Below are 20195 nucleotides of genomic sequence, written 5' to 3'. Positions count from 1 at the left end.
ATTGCTGTCGTCTGCCTCAAGTGGAGGTTTTGCATTCTAAGAAAGGGCATGTTTTTATTCCCATTTTCTTTCCTTTTTTTTTTTTTTTTTTTTTTTTAATCATTTCCACTTGACAGCGATCAGCTTTGTGAAATATCTCCTTTGCAGCATGGTGTATACACCACTGGTTTTGTTCATGAAAAATTTGCAGTCAGCAACCTGTGGTTCTGAGCTATAAATACCTAAAACCATTGAACAATGGTCTCCTACTCGGCTCCGCGGTATTCCCAGCCTGACCTCCCAAACGCTGCACCTCTCCCGACACAGGTGCCTGGACTACAAAAAAAAAAAAAAAATTAAAAATCAAATAGAACGGTTTAGGTAGAAACTTACTGTGCAAAATAATTAGCTCAAGGTACAACGCAGTACAGTGCACCAGGTTTTAGGCAATGCGCACACACCGTACTGGATCTGGCTCTCCTCCCAACGCTGGAGGGAATTACCGGCACTGCGGTGTTCCGGTGCCCGGTCGTTGGCAATACGCCCTCCTGTAAATGCAATTAAAACCATCTCTGCCCAGAAGAAGAAGGAGAGACCCCAACCACAGCAAACGACGGTCTTTTCTCAAATTTTTTATCGGACCGCACCATCTAGAGGGCGGCGGCGGCATCACCCGCTCCGCCGGAGCCGCTCCCGGGGGGGGGACGGGCGCTGCGGAGGGAGAAACCCTTTCCGCCTTCCCGCTGCCCCCCGGGGCGGCTCTGCGGGAACGTGTGCCCTGGGCACCGTCCTCCCGGCTCTGTGTCCGGGCCCTGGGGCCGCCCGAAGACCCGGAGCTGCGGGTACCGCGGCGGACGCAGCGCCTCCCGCCCCGCTCAGCGCCCGGCCGGTCCTCCGAGCCTCCGCTATTGCGGGCGGCCGGGCACCCGTGGGAAGCCGGCACACGATGGGATGTACGCAGACCTCTTTCATTTCTTCTGCTTACATCTTTTTTTTTTTTTTTTTTTTTTTTTTTAACGCATATCGTCCCCAGCTCTGCCTGAAACCCCGCTGGGATCGAGCATGGCTGTAGCAGAGCAGACCACCATCTGGAGCCAGCGGTTGCACGTGTGCTCTTATTAAATTCTCATTAAGCTCGATAGTGACCCCTTATTTAGCAGGGGAGGTATTTCCTGGCTTGCTTCGCGACAACCGATGTATCAAACCATTAATCAGTTTATTATTAGGTTATTAGCACATGCTACTGTAGTAATCAATGCACTGTTCAGAGGAGGGTGAATGTTTTTGCCAGCGTACATAGTGATTCCTGAAATCTTAGCCAGAGCTGAGGTCATCTGTGAAGCAAGACCCACTTTTAAATGTTCTCCAGCTGTCACAGTGTTTATCTTTCAAAGAGGAAAAAATCTGTTTTCAGTCCCTGGACCACTGAGCTAGGAAGGTGGGCATCTAGTCGGGGAGTGGGAAAATAATTTTCTTATTGACTTCTTTCATTATCAGTCGATGGCCGTTAGGTGCTACACAGCTGGGGAGGACTGGGATGCTGCTACAAACAGCAGGGGGTGACTCAGGGAGCAGAGAAGCTTGGCAGAGCCACCAAATTCTGCCTCCAAATTGCAGGTCCATGTGATGTCTCTTGCAGGATGTCTGAGACGAGTCCAGGCTCAGCTTTCCCATCAGATAATAAATAAACCATTAATAAAATTAATTAAATAAAATTCTGAACTACTACAGCAATTGTTTGAATTCGAAACAACCCTAGAGATTGAGGCAAGAAACTGGCTGACGCGCATAGACAATGTCCTCACTTATTTCTCATGTCCAATGCAACCAACCTAACAGCAAGAGGTTGGGGGAGTAGGAGGAAAACGTGCAACCTAAACGGCCGGAACAGTGATGGTCTCCCTCATTTTGCAGTTTAATGATTTTTAGCAGCATCCTCACCTTTGCTGGACTTTTTGACCTTCCTCCTCTCCTCAGCGAGCACAGCACAGAAGCCGAGTTAAATCTTTACGTGGGTTTTGCATAAAAAGTCCCTGCTGCTGGGCCAGTCGGGGGGGGCGGGGGGGGAGGCATGAGTACGCACCATGAAGGTTTTGAGGCAGCTGCGCTTGGAAATGGTCTCTCTAACGGTTTCAGCTCCGCTCCAGTGCAATGAACACGGGCAGGCAGCGCCCGGGGGCTTTCCCTCCAACCGATTAAGGGGGATTTGACCCCGAGCAGTGAGCAGTGCCTGACCCTGAAGGAATATATATCAAGGGAGGCTCCACTCCCCCTCAGCCTGCCATGCCCTGGGCTCCCCCCTTAGTCACACTCGCGTGAGCCTGTTGGGGTCCCCCAGACAAGCTCCGGCGGGCAGAGGGGAGCGACAGCGCGGCAGGTTCGGTGCTGCCGCCCCGCGTCCCCGCACCCTGCCAGATCCTGGTGCTCCACCAGCAGCATCCCGATGCTGTGGACCTGGGACACAGCCGAACCCTTTCTGGGGACATTTTTGTGGTGACGACCTGCTCCTGCCTCACGATGCTGCCGGTTTCTGAATGCACGTGGATATCACAACTTGAAGCCAAATTGCTGTCGATGACCTCGTGTCACACAGGTCTTGCAATGATTTCCTGTTAAATAACCCCTGAATGGATAACCACTCATAAATGTCATATTCTGCCTTCTGCAGGACCTGTGGATTGCCGTCCCCATTGCAGATGGAGGGGAGCAGGAGCTTCTTGATGTGAAGCGGCTGAATCTGTCCCTGTGACCCCTCATTCACGTTCTAACGTGTCACCTTTTCCCCTCCCACCACTTCCCCCGTCATAGCACAGCTCCTGCCATGGAGCACCATTGCATGGGGGAGCCGATGCCAGCGCGAGGCGACGGGGTGAGAAGACTTTACAGGTGGGTACTCTTACGCAAAGGTGTTGTCCTTTCCTTAGACACCCCAAGGAAATTCAGAGGGTTCCCAGTCGACCCCTCATCTGGTAACAAAATACACCACTGAGCTGCCAGACGGATGCGTTCGTAAGACACAGATTGCTCAAACAGCTTCACGCTGTCCTAAGGAAAACTGGGGACATCCCCTGAAATCTGTGAACGGTTGCTCTCCTTTACTTCCAAATAAAGATTAACTTCTAAATTGCCCAAATCAGATATGAGTGCGCTGGGGCTGGAGCCAGGCGACAGGCTTCAGATCCAGACTCCAGCAACCAAAAATAACCTTGGGAAACAATCTCCTAAACTCCAAGTTTTAATCAAGAACACGTCCATCCCCACCCGTGTTCCAGGGGAATGAGTCTAAATCCATCTCCGGCTCTCTACTTGATGCTGTTCAACCCCATACCAAACAAACAAACATAAATCGTTGTGATGCCTTTTTTAGAACAAGTTTTCCCCACAAAAGCTACAAGAGATAGAGAGACCCTTAACCGCAAAAAGACTGAGATGAATTCGGCATGCTCCAAATTTAGGGATATTTGGATCCAAGATTTCTACTGAGTTCTATTTCAAAATGCAAATAGGAGTTCATGATTCAGACAACCCTTCCACGATCTTCTCATCCCGGTCTCTGATTTTAACTTATCAAATAAAACGAACAGAAAGAAGCGCTCTCTGCCCGAGCTCAGTTATTGCAGAATAGCTCAAAAGCACATTGTCTGACCTGCAGAACTCCCATGCTCCAGTTTTCTCAGCTGCCAGCGTACAGTGATGCGCTGCCAGCAGACATCTCCGCAGTATGTGCCAGAATAGGATTCTTTGCTTATTTTAAGGGATAATTTGGCTGCTTTGCATCCTGCTTCCTAGAAATCCTAATTCTACCCCAACGTCCTTTGTCAATAACAATGCATCTCTCTGCATCTGAGCGATTTTAAAGATCGTTTCTGTTTATAGGCTGCTTCTGCCCTCTAAATTGCCTTTAGCAGCCCAGAGCCCCATGTCAGGTAGGAGGCGGCTTCAAGCCTTTCCCCAGGATGCTGAACAACCGACACCAGGAGCCAGCGGGCCCGGCTGAGTCAGCGAAGAGCCGTGCTCACCCTCCTGCTGTCGGACACTGGCCTGGAAAAGGCAGATCGCACAGCAGGGATGCTTCTGCTGCAGCTCTCTGCCGCTCCTTTTGACATGTCCCTGGTGGTGTTCGGTGGGGTTAAAGCTAGAGACAAGAAGCAAAATACCCAGGACTGTCTTGGATCGTTGCTTCCTTCCAGATCGACGCTGCGTGCTGGGCAGCGGCGGTACGGGGTTTGGAGGGTCAGTACATGCCTCGTTCGTCTCAGAGCATTTAAAATTCCTTTCTGTGATTGTGCCTGTATTTTTCTCCAAATTGACTTGTATTGAAGAAAGAAAAAGACAACCAAAACCATTTGTCAAGACTCCCAAGAATAGTTGAAATCACCCCTGTGCCTCACCTCCCTTTATGGACCAGTCTGCAAATGGAAGCTCCTACTTGAGACTACCGTTAACAACAGGATCTGCAATTAAACATAGAGACATTCCTTCTTGTTTCCTGGGCCGTGTCACTGCCTTTGCCACCACCCACACTCCTCCTCCGCCCCCGTCACCCCGAGCAGCTGCTGCGGTGTCAGCCAGTACGAGCCCTTTGCTGGTGGCTCCGTTTCACCAGTATGGCGGTGGGGTACCCGGGTGCCCGCGTGGTCGTGGCCGCAGACCGTTGTGTGGGCGGCAAAGCGGGCACCAACCTCACCCCGCTGCCTGCGAGCCTTCGCGCTGCAAGATCCCGCCCGTAACACCATTTGCCCGTGCGGCTGTGTCGCAGCTCCGAGGGGGATGTTGTGCTGTGCTCACTTCGGGGGCTGCTCAGCAGCGTTGCAGCAGATGAGCACGTAAACAGTTGGATTTAGGAATATCTTTTGCACCGTCAAAGTGCTGACTTTGCTCCCCTGAGACAGCCGAGGTCCTGTTTGTCAGCTTCTGAGCGTACAGCCCAACACAGAGCCCCGCGATCCTTGAAGTTTCACAAATTGCCGTTTGCCCAGAAATTCACATCAGCAGTGAAACACGTACGAGTCATCTTCTATCGCTCCCCCAAAAGCGTTCCATGCAGAGCTCAAGAATTAGGACCGATATTTCTAAATTCTGAAGTCCTGAGAATTATTCGTAGGAATTGACGATCAGCTTGGAAAATAAGGAAGATACTAAAGAAAAATAAACTGCTCTCACAAATACCCTTTACCTGAGGTACGCCTGCGAATAGCCACCCCTGTGCTTACACGCCTGGTCCAGCGTGCCGCTGCAGGACCGGGTTAGACAGTAAATACACAGCATTTGACTCTCAGGTAAGGAAAGCTTCAACCCTTAATCAAGATGTGCGGTTTACTGGGAACTTACCTGTATATACCTGAAAGCACCACGCACCAGACAAATGGGAAGAAGCGGAGCTTCCATGGAAATGCTCAGGTTCTTAAAGGCTTAATTGCGCTAAATTGAGCCGTCTAAAGGAAAACAGCCACACGCTGAGCACAAGGAAAGCGAGAAACTTTCAACGCTCCAACTTGGCTTTAGACACTTTCAAACCCCAAACTGAAATGTTGATGAAAAAAATAATCCGAGGTCAAAACTTTATGGGAGGAAGCAGAAACAAAGATGGTTTCTATTTTCATATATATTCTTTTTATCACACTTACCCAGTTCAAACATAAAATAGGACTTCACAGGCAGACCCACAGCAGAGCTCCCCACCTTCCCGGAGACAGCAGAACCCGGCACTGGCACTGGCACTGGCACTGGCACTGGCACTGGCACTGCACTGCAAATACTCTCACCTGAAACCGCTAATGGGGAAACTGCCCTTCAGGTGGCAGAGATCAAAGCTTATTTCTCTTTAGACTCCGCTGTGCTCACGGGGAAGCCTCTCGCGAGATGAAAAGGCTGGAAAAGCGCGAAGGGGCTTTACACCTCTCTAAGGAGCTATCAGCAGAGAACTCAAACTATAACGCTAGCTGACCCTTCTCTGCTGAGAGTTGCCTTCATGCGATAGGTGGCCAAATACTTGAAGGACGATACATGATGAACTGTGAATGATTATTCTAATTCAGAGGAAGGGAAGGCGGCTTATGTCTGGCATTGAGGAAAATGTGATCAGATGTCCCTGACACATTAACCATCCAGTGTTTATCCTGGCATGAAGTCAAGTAGTTTAACTGGTATTATCAAAACATGACTTTTTTTTTTTTTTTTTTTTTTCAGAATGACGAAAAGCCTTGACAATTGAACTTGCTTACTGGGAGAAATACATGAAGTCAGATCCCTGAGTTAGGAGGGGTGGGCTATGGGAAAAAGAAACCGTACTGGCAATGGAGAAATATTATTACCAGTTGGTAACTAAGAGGTAGGAAACATCTTACAAAGCGTGAACCCATTTTAAAGATGGGTATTGTGGAAAAGTGGAGTACCCTGGGAGGTTTATGCAGCCACAAGTTGCACCTTATGGAGAAAAGAGAAGGGATTATGCCCGAAGGGAAACCGGTAGACGGAGGACCTGGAGAGAGGCGATCCCGCAGCTCAGTTAGGAGCGAACAGGGAGTCCCTCTCTACCCTCCCCCTCTTCAGCAACACCCGCGCTTAGGGCCCAGTTTCCAGTTGCTTTTGTCCCGCCAGTTTGATCTGCGTTGTTTTGAGATGGTTCATGCAGCTCCCAGAAAGCTGCCGCGTGGGTGAGAGCTATGAGTAAGTGAACTGGAATGAATTATTACTTTCAAATGAAAATAAAATCAGCGAAACCCAACAGTGCTGCCGCTCCCTATCCCTTCTGGTCTCCCGAGGAGGGGGATTTGTAACGCTCAAGGTGCCGACAGGGCACGGGAAGAGGCAGCAAATACCCGTGAGCTGCTCGGCCTGCCCTGCCCTGCCGCGGTGGGTCCCGGCCCAGTAGACACCACTGGACCTCACAGGCTTCTCCAGGGGAGGCATGGGGAGCCAGGGGACTCCCGACTCAAACGGGCCCTTGATTCAGCCTCGATTCAAACAGTCCCTGGAGGGTCACGGCTTCTCCCAGCGACCGTCTCTGGTGGCTGGAGACACGGACGGCGCGGAGGAGGAGCAGCTCAGATCCCACCTCCCCATCCATCGGGAAGCCGGTGACCTGCCTTGCCGTGGGGTGGTCACCTTTGCGCTCACAGGACCACGTGTGTTTGGTCAGCCCGGGCGAAGCTTGCTGGCACCGTGTGCTTGCCGTGCTTTCCTCCATTTTACAGTATCAGACAATGAAAAGTCCCCGAGTGACCGACCCCGAGCTGTGCGCGAGGCAGATGGGAGAGACAGGGTTGACTTTGCCGTGCCGCGCATCTGTCAAGTGTTTGTGTCACCCCCCAAAAATCCCTTAAGCCAAGAAACGTGTGGTGGAGAGCTGACAAAGCACCACAGACACCGGCCAGGTCCTCCACCCCCCGAGTAGCTCCCGAACGCCTAAATATTGCAATTTGTGACTGGGTGAACTGAGGCTGCTCTGCCATTTAGATTTACGGCAGCAGGAGAGCCCCATTGCCTATGGGATATTTGATAGGCATCTCTGAGGCCTGTTGGTGCCACAACAGTAGACCTCAGCTGGGCTGGGAATCAGCTTCTTTGCTTCAGCGTTGCTCCTCCACGCCTGGCTGCCTGTTGTTCTTTCTCCTCTGGAATAATTATGACGGCTGAAAATAAATGTGTGGGACAACTTCTGCCAGTTTCCACAATTTAACAGCACACGGACATTTGTGTGAAAGTGTGAGCCAGGATGTTTGTGTTCATTCTCATAATTCTCTCGACAAAATGGTTTTATAAATAATCAGGCCTTAATTGGGTGATTCCAGTTAATGCAGAGGGAGTTAATTAACATCTGGAACAAGTTTCCTGGCCCGAGCTATTAGCTGTGTCTGGTGCAGAATTCAAACAAAGTATGAAGCGAGGCCTATAGCCAAACGATTTTGTACATAGCTGAAATGAGAAATGACCAAAGATGGATGAGGTATGGCAAACGCACCATATTTTGGTAAACACCCGATTTTGGTAAACAAGTGTGGGCTGAGTCAAGGCGCGATTGTTGTGCCGGTCCAAGAGGTGCACTCTGTGGCAAAGAACAGACATCATCTCTCGATTTATCCCCTCTTCAAACCCTCCAGCTCTTCCTACTTGTCCTCCAAAGCCCCACGGATCAGTGATTCCGGAGACATTCACCGCTGGGGAAGGAACGATGCCACCAACATAAAGGCCAGGTCTCCTGGGCAACCTTCAGTATCCCTGTGGTGTTTTATCCCATCTATCTGTGAAGTCAAAGAGGAGGATTTAATTTTGTGCCACTGAGAAGGAGAAGAATGCCAAATCACTAGCAGGCAAAGTCTGAACCTCTGCCTCGTGTGTCTGTGTCAAAGAGAGAAACTGGGATGTGGCCTTTGAGCTGCAGAAAGATGAGGGGCCAACCAAGGGCAGGATGCAAAATTTTGAAAATCCTTTTCGGTGAACTCAAACCGTTTTGTCCAACCTAAACTGATTTACTTTTTTTTTTTTAAATTCTTTGTAAAGCTTTTTAATTGCCTTTCCATCATTTTTGGTTTTAAGTAGAAAATGGGTTAAAAAAAAAAATCAAGATTTTTGCTTAATAAATATCTAAAAGCTAGTGACCTGCCCATGTTCTCCCTCCGCTGTCTTTGAAGCCATGACCCCACGGGAGCAAAGGTGAAATAATATATTCGTGTGATATTACTCATAGTCAACCCTCAAACGCCAGCGTGAACCGCTCCAGCAGGAACCCCAGCGCCGCCAGGAGCTGGTCTCACAGACCTGCAGGCTTTCTCCACAGCTCCTGGCTTCTCGCCCACGCGGTGGTTGTCACTTCACTTGTTTGAGAGCTTCTCACTAGAAGAGGATGTGCTATGCTCTGAGAAAGAGAGATAATGTTTGTTAGAAAAAAGAGCAGTCTGTTGCGTTGGAGAGTGATGGAGTGGGGTACCAGGTCTGCACACCAAGCAGATAAGAAATTACCATCTATCCCCTCCCTCCCTGGCCCAAAGGGAAATATGGTCCACCTGGTGAGAGTGTGGTCGTAGGGCTTCACAAGACTGCAGAAAGCCCTCAGCTTGGCCAGCTGGAATTTCTGACAAAACCATTTTTTTGACTAATAGTCACGACCCAGGAGTAGGTAAGAGAAATGGCTTTTCACCCTGAAAACCCCTCTTTTCCTATTTTTCGCTACCAAAACACACGGAGCATCTCCAGAAATGGATTTTCACATATGCCTTGAGAATCTCCATCTCTAGCTTGGGCAGGGATAATATAGCTCAGCTAGTTCATATAGTTGCTCTCTTATTACCATCTCTAATGTGATGAATTGTTATTGAAGGTTTCTTATCCATGTTCCTTTTTCAGTAGAAACCCATTCTGTGTTTTATGCGCGAGTTCCACGCTGCTGCAGCTAGAAGGCATGCAGATGAGGAACGCCTCTCCAAATAAGCCCCTTGCTAGGAAATATAAACAATCCTCACAGAGCTACAGCAGAAAACCACAAATTGGGGTGCAAATTGTATTTCCATGAGGTTCTACGAATGAACACAAAAGACAAGCAGAAGGGAAAGCAATTCAGCTGATGGCCATGGGTGAAGCAGAGAGCAATTTAGGATGACACGCAGGTGGACAGTGTAGCAAAGACTCATCACTTTCCGAGAAATGCGGGTCCCTGAGCTGAATGTCAGAAGATCCCTCGTAGGGCTACCAGGGGCCACCGCAGCCAAGCCCCCAGCCAAGCCTGGGCAACTCTCCTTCTCCTCATCTCATATCAGAGCAACTGGGACAGTAGTACCACCACCTTCATTTCCCCACCTTCTTCTTTGTTTGCCAGAGCTACAGACCTTGTACTAAAAAGAAAGTAGTTTCCTGGTGGTATAGACTACCGCTGAGTGACCCAGAGCCTGCTGAAAGTCACCACTTGTTTCCACTGGTTTAAACTGAGAGAGGGGAGATTTAGATTGAATATAAGGAATACATTCTTTATGATGAGGGTGGTCGGACCCTGGCGCAGGGTGCCCCGAGGAGCTGTGGCTGCCCCATCCCTGGAGGTGTTCAAGGCCGGGTTGGACGGGGCTGGGAGCGACCTGGGCTGGGGGGAGGTGGCCCTGCCCGGGGCAGGGGGGGGGGAATTTGGAGCCGATGATCTTTAGAAGGTCCCCTCTGACCCAAACCATTCTGTGATTCTATGATAAATTTAAAAGGTTTGGGATAAAGTCCTAAACTGCAACCGGCTCTGGCTGCCAAGTGGGTGAGTGAGCAGGGGAAGCCGTGCTGCTGGGAAATGGCCAGTCTACACCAGTAAAAGGACTGGGATGTCAGCGTGCAGTCCTACCCACTGAGGTACCCAGTATCCATTCTGAGGTATCCATTCTGAGGAGCTACAGTGAGTAGTAATTCGCCCCTGTTTGGATTTATGGCTGGTCTGAATTTCACGTACAATTTTCATAATGTGTGTCATAATTACAAAAATTGCAAATAACTTTTTAATATCAATGTTAAAAAATAGTCAGATCTTTCACAGCATTTTTATTGCCTATTTACAATCTCAAATCAAATGGTTTACAACTTTGTGTTCTGCAAATATACAACGTAAGAAAACACTAGCCTGGCAAAATTATGCTTTTATGGTAATGACAGGGATAAGTTACAGTTACTCTGGTTAAACTATAATGGCTGCACAGATGCTGGGAAAAAGCTATTGTACAACGTGTTTGCCACCATGAGCACGGCACCTGCTAGCTCCACCGCGGAACATATAAGAGCATGTTAGCATTTCTTTATGAATATTATTTTCAAGGATTATAATTGGACCATAAACATTCGCTCGGGGATAAAATATCGGTATGCAGGCTTTAAAAAATACCTCAAGAAATGCGCAGCCAGTTTTGCATAGCTGGATTTCAGAAGCGAGTTTATGAGAGATAACGTGTCATTTGTTTCTGATCTTGTAGGACTCAGAAATGCTCTGCGCTCTCCTGATGGTCTATATGAATTTGTAGCAGGCGAGTTTAGGGATATTTACAGAGCCAGAAACTAAGTCCTCCAGCCCACTGCTGGCTATCAGGAAGTAATAACAGTTATCCACAGATAAGCGTTACACGAATGGCAATGGCAGGAGTTCCCTACGCGTCTCACCTCGCTGCCCCTGCACCCGCCCGTGGTCCCACTCGCTCCTGAGACGCTGCTCGAGGGCGCCAGCGCCGGTGGCTATGACCCACCCCCACTTGCCGAATGTAGTCTCACAAACCGGCCACTGAGGCGCAGATTGAGTCTGAGCATTACTTGCCACTGCAGGGGGGGAGGAACAGAGCGGCCACGAGCTCCCACCCAGAGGTCAGAGCCCACCACCACCACCACCACCACCACCACCACCACACACTTTCTAGACCTGCTAGACATGGGCGAGCTGGCTGCGTTCAACACAGCGAGAAAATACAGGAATTGCGGGAAATAACATTGCTAAATCTACGCCACTACAATCATTTGCTCTGATTCCCGTTACAGAAACATCATTATATAAGAAAGGGATAATATATTATACAGAAAACAGAATTATATAGTGTCAGTAAATATGTAAGGATTTTAGTCAAAGTCTATTGTCTGACTTTCTTAGCAAGGCAACTTTCATAAATAGAGTACGAAGAACCAAAAAAAGGGCGCTAACAGCTTGTGTTAAACCAGAGTCAACTAACCTAGTTCTGCTTTTCAAAAATTGTTATAAATCAGAAGCAAGCCTCTCTGAACTACTGCAATTTCAGCGAGGTGGAGCATCTCCAAAGAGAAGAACCACTGCTAAAAATCAAAGCGAACGTTTACTTGTGTCTCGAGGATGGTGGTTTTTAGTGAGGGAAAACCTTCCCAGGTCTGTGGCCCAGCTTCGCCTTTACTTTAAACTTTCTCGGTGCGGCTGGACAGAGTATGAATGAAGAACAGGCATTACGCATCTCATTCTCCCCCACTGAATCTGCTCTGTCTTACTCAGTAGTAAAGCCCTGGTAACGCCTCGGGCAGCAGTAGCCGACCCTCTCTATTAAGACCTCCTCTGCAGTGGATGCCTCACGCATATGCCTATTGATGTATTATAGAGTGGAGATAATTTTTTATTTTGGGTATCTGCTCTGGCTCCAGATTCCCGAGAAAACACCTCTCGTATCTCTCTTTTTCGTACTGTGTATTTCCCCCCACTCCCTGCTATAACGTTTTGTTGTATTCCACCAGAAAAGCTTTCTTACGTCCATCTTTGTCAAAACTCTAGGAGCCGCTTAAGCATCACTTTAAAGGGCTCTTTATCACTCGGAGGAATTTTCCCCTAATTGTATCCTTTAACTCCAAAAGGGGGTTGGGGACATACTTTGTATGAAAGATGTTGTAGAAAAGAAAAGTTGCATTGCTAGTGGTTCTGCTTTTATATTTCCATCCCGGTAACTCTCTGCACACCAATTTGCTTTCTCTTTTCCAATACCCATCTCCTCCTGGGGCTCGTTCCTGGGACAGAGCTGTCTTCAAATAATTTAATTATCGTGTGGCATACACCTTTTTAGTGCCCCCCGAAACGGTGCGTGATGCCTTTGGTTTACATCACTTGTTGGAAAACACTCCAAAGCATTGAAAAACTATTAAATTGTTACAGTATTGGATGCCAACACACAGGGCTATTAGTCTAATTCATCCTTCAGATCAAAGCCCACACAGGCAGCTCTCCTGCCTACAGCTATTTTCCTTTTACTTTCCTGCTTGACAGTAGTCCCTCATATCCCTCTGTTCTACTTTCTTTGAACGTACACATTTTCCTTTAGTCATGGAAATATAATTTATGTCTATTATACTGTATTATAGATTGCAGATCGGGACACGCGTGCATTGCTGCCTGCAACGTCTGTTTATTGTACGTCGGGTTTCTAAAAATAAATAAATAAGAAAGCCACCCTGCTTCGCTGGGGAGGGAAAAATAAGAAGGGCGGGGGGGGAGGGGGGGAGACTCGGGGGCTGGGGGCAGCTGCACTCTGTTCTCAAAGTTTAATTTCCAAGTAGAGACCTTGAAGCGTGATTTATTAACATCACGCTGTTTGCTTTTGTCACGTTGTGGATGTGGCGGGGGAAGCGCTGGCCCCTCTCCAGCCCGGACCACCCAGCGAGCCAGCGCGGCTACCGGCGGCACACCCCCCCCCCCCCCGCTCCCAAGGTTCACCCCCCCAGTTCCCCCGCTCCGTCCCCCCCGCCCCGGCTCCCCCAGCCCACCCCATCCCGGCCAGCAACAACAACAACAATAACACCACCACCACCCCCCAAAAATAACATCCTAACGGCCGGGCTGCCTGGGATGCGAGAATTGCAAAAGCAATCCCCACCCCATCACGGAGAGAGTGTGTGTGCGGGAGGAGAGGGAGCGTGAGGAGGGGGCAGAGAGGGAACGAGACAGGCAGAGGGGAGGGAAGAAGGGAGGAGGGAGTCCAGGCTCTGAGAAACATCACTCCATCTCTCTCACTCCACAGGAGCCGAGCAAGGAGCAGGACGATGTTTGACAACACGCAGTACCCCTACAACTGCTTTAATTACGATGGAGATGATTATCCTACCTGTAGTTCTGACGAAGAGAAAAAATTCACCAGACCGGCGTACAGGTAAGATGAAGTTTTTCCAAGTCCCCCCTATCGCTGGGGATGTTCCTGTGCTCCGGGATGGCGGGATCACGGCTCCCGGGGAGCGTGGGACCTCTCCCCAGGTGTGGCAGCGGGTCTGGCCGCACCGCAGGCACCGCAGCGGGGCAGATTCCCCCCCTCTCCGTGTTTGAAGTGTTCACGATTTGTTTCCTCCGGTGCGGGGTGACAGCAACTCTGGCGTGCCGTTGAGCCACCAGACCTCAGATGGTCTCCTCCGAGCTCCAGGAGCCCCGGGAGAAGGGGAGCCAATTGTGCAGCGTGCCGATGGGTGAATGGGATGCGGATAATCCCCGGGGTGGTGGGCAGACGTGCGGTGAGGATGTTCACAGGGGCACCTAAGGTCCATCCCACGAGCAGGCACTGTCTCCAGTGATGGCGTCCCTGAGCCTCGTCCCTCTCACTGCAGCTCCCGGCTCGGGGAAAACTTTTCCGACGGGGTTTGGGAGGTGATCTGTCTGTAATCCCGGATCTAAGCCCCCTGCGCTGAGCGCCGGGGCGAGCAGCCCGGTCGGGGCTCCCTTGCCAGGACGTAACGCCTGCGCGTCACCCGGGGGCTCGCGGCCGAGGGGCGGTGGCCGCGCTCGGGGTTATCCCTGGGACGGCTCGGGTCGGGGCGCAGATCCACCGGGAGAACTTTTGGAAGCGGGATACAGGCACACACGTACCCATGGGGTCCTAAAAACCGAGCGCGTGAGTAAGGCGATGGTGTAACGGCACGTTTTCCTTTTTTCAGCTACATTGCCTTAATTGCAATGGCCATCCAGCAAAGTCCTTCCAATAAAGTCACCCTCTCTGGCATTTATGACTTTATAATGAAGAAATTTCCTTACTACAGATCAAATCAAAGAGCCTGGCAGAACTCCATCCGGCATAACTTATCGCTTAACAGTTGTTTTGTGAAGGTAAGATCAGTAACTGTATATTTACACACACACTGTGCATGGCTAAAAAAAATAGAAGCAGGAATAATGTCATCACTAGGAAAGAGGGGAAACAAACAGCTGAGCTGCGAATCACTTGGAATCTCTCCGAGTTGTCAATTATAAAGAGTATCTCCTTGTCTGACGCGTGCTAATAGATAACAAATTGAAGAGGATGGAGTTTACATCCTATTTGTGTAATGAAAGAGAATAAGCTTAAAAGTCTTGTCATATGTGTTTACACCACTCTTGAATGTAAACGAATGCAGATGTTCAGCAGCAGCATCTGTAACGCATACAAATACTGAACTGCCTTTAAACAAATACAGGTTCCCAGAACAGAAGGGAATGAGAAGGGGAAAGGAAACTATTGGAGCTTTGCGACGGGATGCGAATCCATGCTGGATCTCTTTGAAAACGGGAATTACAGGCGAAGACGGAGGAGGAGGAACGTGAAAAGGGAACATAAGGAGCAGAGACCAAGCAGGGGGAAAAGCCCTTCGTCCCCCGATACGCCTTCTGTGGACGCTGCTTTAAACAGCGTTTCCTCTCCTGAAAGTAAACGCGACAGACCCGAATCGGGCCCGAGACTACCGGCGCCTCGTGGGTTCGCTCCGAGCAGCGTGGCCGCCAGGCAGAGCCTCGGCAACCCCTCCTTAGCAAAAGCGGATTCTGAAATTAAATTCAGCATCGACTACATCCTCTCAGCCCCCGACCCTTTGCCTGTCCTGAGGTCTCAATATAACACGCGAGACAATAAGCATCACCTACTGGAGGCCCAGCAAATTAATCTGCAGTTCTGGACAATGTGATGCTGTCTGTTCGCGGGGACAGCGGGTGGGTTGCGGCGCGTTCAGCCGCCTGGTGCCACCGCAACCCGCCGCCTGCCTCCCCGCCGCCTTCCTCGGCAGAGCGCAGAAAGGGCTACCCATGCCCCAGCTGAGCCTCTGTCGGCACCCAGGGAACTTTGCTGAGGTTCGAGCGTAACCAGCAGCTACCGATGCCGGTTTCCACTATGCTGAACTTCACGAAATGCGGGCTTTGTTTTTTTTCTAAACTGTCGCGGACATCATTTAACACCACAAAGAATTTCCTCTCTCAAGCAGAATCCGACAGAAAAGAGACTTGCTTATCACCCGTTGCTTTATTAAAGACAAAGTGAATTTGATTCCACTTTCACTGGTGGAAATTAGGATTAATTCCACTGAAGTATATAGGTCAGAACTTAAGCTGATCTAAAGCAGTGTAATTCTGTCGACTTACACTGGCTGAGAATGTAAAAGGGGGGGGGGGGGGGGGGGGGGCCTGCGTGTGCTTTGTTTTCTTAAAAGGAATCGCAGAGAATCACTGTCTTCCCTTATTTTTCATTTTAACATCATGTTTCAAACTGTTTCGCAGCTTTAATTCATCGTCAATTAGAAAATGTAGTTATTAATGAGTGTTTAAAGTATATTTCTGTTGATATTCAAGGCAGAGTTGTTTAAACTGTTGAAGTGAAGTTGTATTCAAAATAATTCCAAGAAAGCTAATTGCAAGGCTGTTAAGCTCTGGTAGACTTTGATGAGTAACGTGACAGAGGTGTAGGGCCTCTTAATGCCGTGGTTTGAAAAAAAAAAAAAACCCCAACAACTTCATCCCTTGTACTATCAGGAACCTTCCTGAGATGCTGCAGGAAAGTCCCTGAACTTATCTTGTTCAGCCGGTGAGAAGGGGGACCCGGCTGTGCAAGAAACTGTATCCAGTGTTGATCACAGCTGGAATTCCACCTACCGGCTCTGGGACAAGTTGAATATTCCCGTTAAATAGGTTTTTATTGATCCTTCTTGCAAGCAGTTACCAAAGCGGTACTCGATACTATTTCAGCAAAACCGGTGAGATTTATAATTTGCAGACGGCAATTACAAAACCAGATCAGGAGCTCCATTTCTAAAGAAAGCCATTCCGTGACCATTGACGGGCGGTGGGATGTTTCAGGACAGAACCTGATGGACAATGATGAACTGTAACGAGCACTTAAGGACTCGCTTTTATACAACTTGTTCGCGATGAACTGCTTCCCAGTACCTAACGGCAGCATTAGTAAAGGCTCCACCAGACCTTGGGTTTGGCTGGGCTACTGCAGTCTTCCCCTACTGCAGCTAAAAGAACAAAAGCCAAGGGTTCCAGTGGTTGTAAGCAATTATATACAGAGAGATAAAATTATCTTTGCAACATGAACTAAAGGTAAATGAAGGTATACGAGATAAGATTAAGCAAAATTGTGCTAGAGGTATGCTCAGGCATGACTTGAATTTTTATGCAGAAGCTTTGACATTTCCCTAAGTTATTTTACATTGTGTCTAATATATACTGTACATTTATACTATATATTCTTATATATTGTTATTGAGAAAGGGAGCAATATCGCTGCACTTACATGTTGTAAAAATGCATGATGTATGTTGTCACGATGCTGAAACTCCTGCCACATACTTAAAATTTACCATCAGTGGTATTTCACACCGATTGGTCATAAATGCTCGGGTTTTTTGGAAAACTATAAAACTTGCTATCTTCAGGCATTTCCGCAGCATGCAAAACTCTCTGCTGCTTCTTCAGAACAGACAAAACGGAAAATCACGTCAGTTACATCGCTGCGTGTCTTCCAGACTCTGAAGGTATGATTTCTTGTGACCAAATTCTGCCTTCGAACGAGAGCTTTCAGTTCTCTGGGAATCCACGGTTATTCCGGGCGACTGTCTGAAAGCAACATTCGACTCCGTAGACCTGACTCGTCCGCTGTTTACATTGACGTCAGGAAAAGAAGAAACCCTCTGGGGTCACCGGGCAGATGGATTCTCATTTGAAGAGGGACGGGAATTTGCCGCTTTATTAGTTATGCTGGGTAGGAAATAGGTGTGGGAAGAGCATGTCCCCAATTAGCACTCCAATGTCTGCATGCGCTCACCTGCGGGTCGGTATGTGCGCACCCCTGAGGTCCTGCCTACGTTTGGGTACTCACGCTTTACGCGCAGACTTTTTTCTTGATTGTTTTAAACATGGCAATGCCGCTGTTAGGCTGATAGTTATAGTGCACCTCTGCAGTATATTTGAAATATATATATATTTTGCTGTGAAATGCGCGAATATGGTTCTTACTCCGTGTTCTGTGTTAATGCTGCTAAGCAAAAGGGAAACTTGATGACAGCCAACGTTCCTACTAAGGCACACCGTACCCAGGTGAACACGGCGGGCTGCCGAGGCCGATGGAGGTACAGTTATGGCTACTAAGGATAATACAGGATTCATGTGTTAGGAAAGGCAGGAATACACCCGGGTGGCTTTACAGCAGAGACCCCGAACCATTTTCAGTAAGATGAATTAATATTCACAAATAGCCACGTCCTTTGCTCACAGTAAAGTGCCTGCTAGGAGAGACTGTCATACTTGAGTTTTCCTAACATATAATCAAAGAAATTTGTGTACAAATAGGTGTTAACATTTGTTTTGCAAAGGATATCAATCATATTTCAAAAAACGAAGGGACATATTTCAATTTGCCCGGTATATTATATTCTGACGACTCCAGAAAGGTTTCCAGCACTTAAAGTGAATGGCATTTAATATAGAACAACATAACAGGGGTGAGGGCTAGACGTGACCTTATTCAAATGTCGTAGCCATTACAAAGCCATTCCCAATGTAATTATAATTAAATACTTTATGCCTCTCTTGCAAATCCTCTGATCGATCATTGATATTAACATTAATATTGTATTACCCCCGAGCAAATGTCTCCCACACAAGTGTTATGGATCACCAGGTTTCCATTAACAAAGTTGTGAGCTATTGCCGTGTGCCGGTCGTGGATAAATTTACGTAAATTACCTTTTCTCAGGGAAGGGGGGAAAAAGTCGAGGTTTCTTTCCTTTTATCCCTGCACTCTCGGTCTAGAGCTATTTCTTCAGCTCCAGCACAGCCATAACGAAAGAAAAAAAGAAAAATCTCACCGGCCCATCCCGCTGTGCCCCGCGTCGAAGCAGGCGAAGGTTCTCCAGCCGCAGCTGGTTTGGTGCGTGGGCTGAAAGCTGAGCTGAGGGCAGCGCCGAGCGGTGCCGGTGGGGGTCTGCACCCCACCAAAGCCATCGGCCGGAGGTGCGCAGCAGCCAAGGTGAGAAAGGGATGGGTGCTTGGCTCGGTCCTCACCTGGAGAGGGCTTCCTGACTGCACGGGGAGACCCAGAGTGAGCCATGGGTTTCCGAAGCCCAAAGAGGCCCCTGAGGGCCGACGCCGCCTGTCCCAAGGCTACTGCGGCAGGAGGTGGCCGTGGGACAGCAGGTCCTCCAGCGGGCTGGTGGGCAAGGCAGGGGGAGAACAAGCCTTTTGGCCACCCCTGTTAAGGTCACAAATACCTTCGCAAAGGAAAGATGAAAGGTTTCTGTGTGGGGAGAAGCTAGGCTCGGCCCCACTGAGGGACCCGGGGGGAGAGGGGGGTTGTTTATTTATCCTTTTGAAGGAAGGCTTCCCATGATCAAACAAAGATTTTGATGGAGGTACGCCAGGTTATTCTGCAGCGGTTCGACTTCTAATGATTTAATTTCTTAGGCTTTTGTCACTGGTGTCACAGAAGCGTTTTTAGCACAGCGAGACGATGCTCCGCCTCAGATAACACCCAATGGGGACCAGTGGCTGACCTCAGCTATGGGAACCGCTCCCCCAGCAGAACCTCCTCCCCGTTATGGGAGCATTAATGCAAATTAGGACAGCTCAAAACAAACCTTTTCTTTGTCAGTAAAGCCAAGTTCCCCTGTTTTTCTGCCGATCAGACAGATCTTATTAGTTGAGACCCATTAACTCCCCATGTAAACAGAAGCTGTGTTCAAGGAGCATTTGAAGGTCGGGCCGCGCTGGAGAGCTGACTCTGCCCACGCCTCTGCTTTCTTCTGCCCCATTTTGCTGCCGGGGCTGCCACAGCCTTCCTCGGCCGCGCAGCGGGTCGGTCCCGCTGCCTCGCAGAGCAACCCGCGTGCTCCCTCAAAGCGGAATCGAGAGTTTTTTGCACCGTTTTCTGGTCACAGAGGGTTTTCCTTTCGGGTATCGAGTGCCTGTCCAGGTCCAAATCTTATGTGTTTTCTCCACTCTCTGCTGATAGAGGGGACAGAGTGGGAGGGAAAGGGGAAAAAGCTCTGCTACGTGTCTTCCCGCGGTACAGAGCTGTTTGGGACACCACGAATGGAACAGCGCACGGGTCCTCGGGGTTGTGTATCAGGTCTCTGCACCGTACGCCGAGGGCAGCTTCTCCCTGGTGTCCCACCGCACTCAAGCTCAGGTGAAAGAGGGAACCGAGCCCACATGCCCCTTAGCAATCAGGGCCTCAATCTTCGCCTCTGGCAGCGTAACACAAACCCCTGTCCGTGATCAGCACGTCAGATCCCAAACCCAAGACGCAGAAACCCTGCGCTGCTCCTTCCAGCCGGCCTCCCCCCTCTCCGGCTCCGTGGGGGCGAGCTCCCCTCCCAGCCGTGGGGGTGTAAATCCTTCCAAATCCACTGACTTGGGTACAATCACTTTTGGAGTTGAAACAGCACGCGTGAAACTGCACTTCGCGTATTCTACCCAGCGTCTCCACTCGCACAGTCTGCCAAACCGCGCCGGCAGCTCACCTCCGAGACGA

At 49.3% G+C, this 20195-nt stretch overlaps 1 protein-coding gene across 1 annotated transcript; it reads left to right on the top strand.

Annotated features, from left to right (window-relative positions):
- Positions 1–13476: 13476 nt before the first annotated feature.
- FOXL3 (forkhead box L3) lies at positions 13477–15354 on the top strand (the record flags this gene model as incomplete). Its single annotated transcript, XM_082490632.1, has 3 exons — positions 13477–13583; positions 14356–14524; positions 14872–15354. The coding sequence occupies 3 exons, from the start codon at positions 13477–13479 to the stop codon at positions 15352–15354; spliced, it is 759 nt and encodes a 252-aa protein (XP_082346758.1).
- Between the last annotated feature and the right edge of the window lie 4841 nt (positions 15355–20195).

The sequence above is a fragment of the Vanellus vanellus genome (assembly GCF_965231255.1).
Source record: "Vanellus vanellus genome assembly, chromosome: 14".
NCBI lineage: Eukaryota > Metazoa > Chordata > Aves > Charadriiformes > Charadriidae > Vanellus > Vanellus vanellus.
The sequence above is the reverse complement of the archived record's forward strand: the minus strand, read 5'-3'. Positions and strand labels throughout refer to the sequence as shown.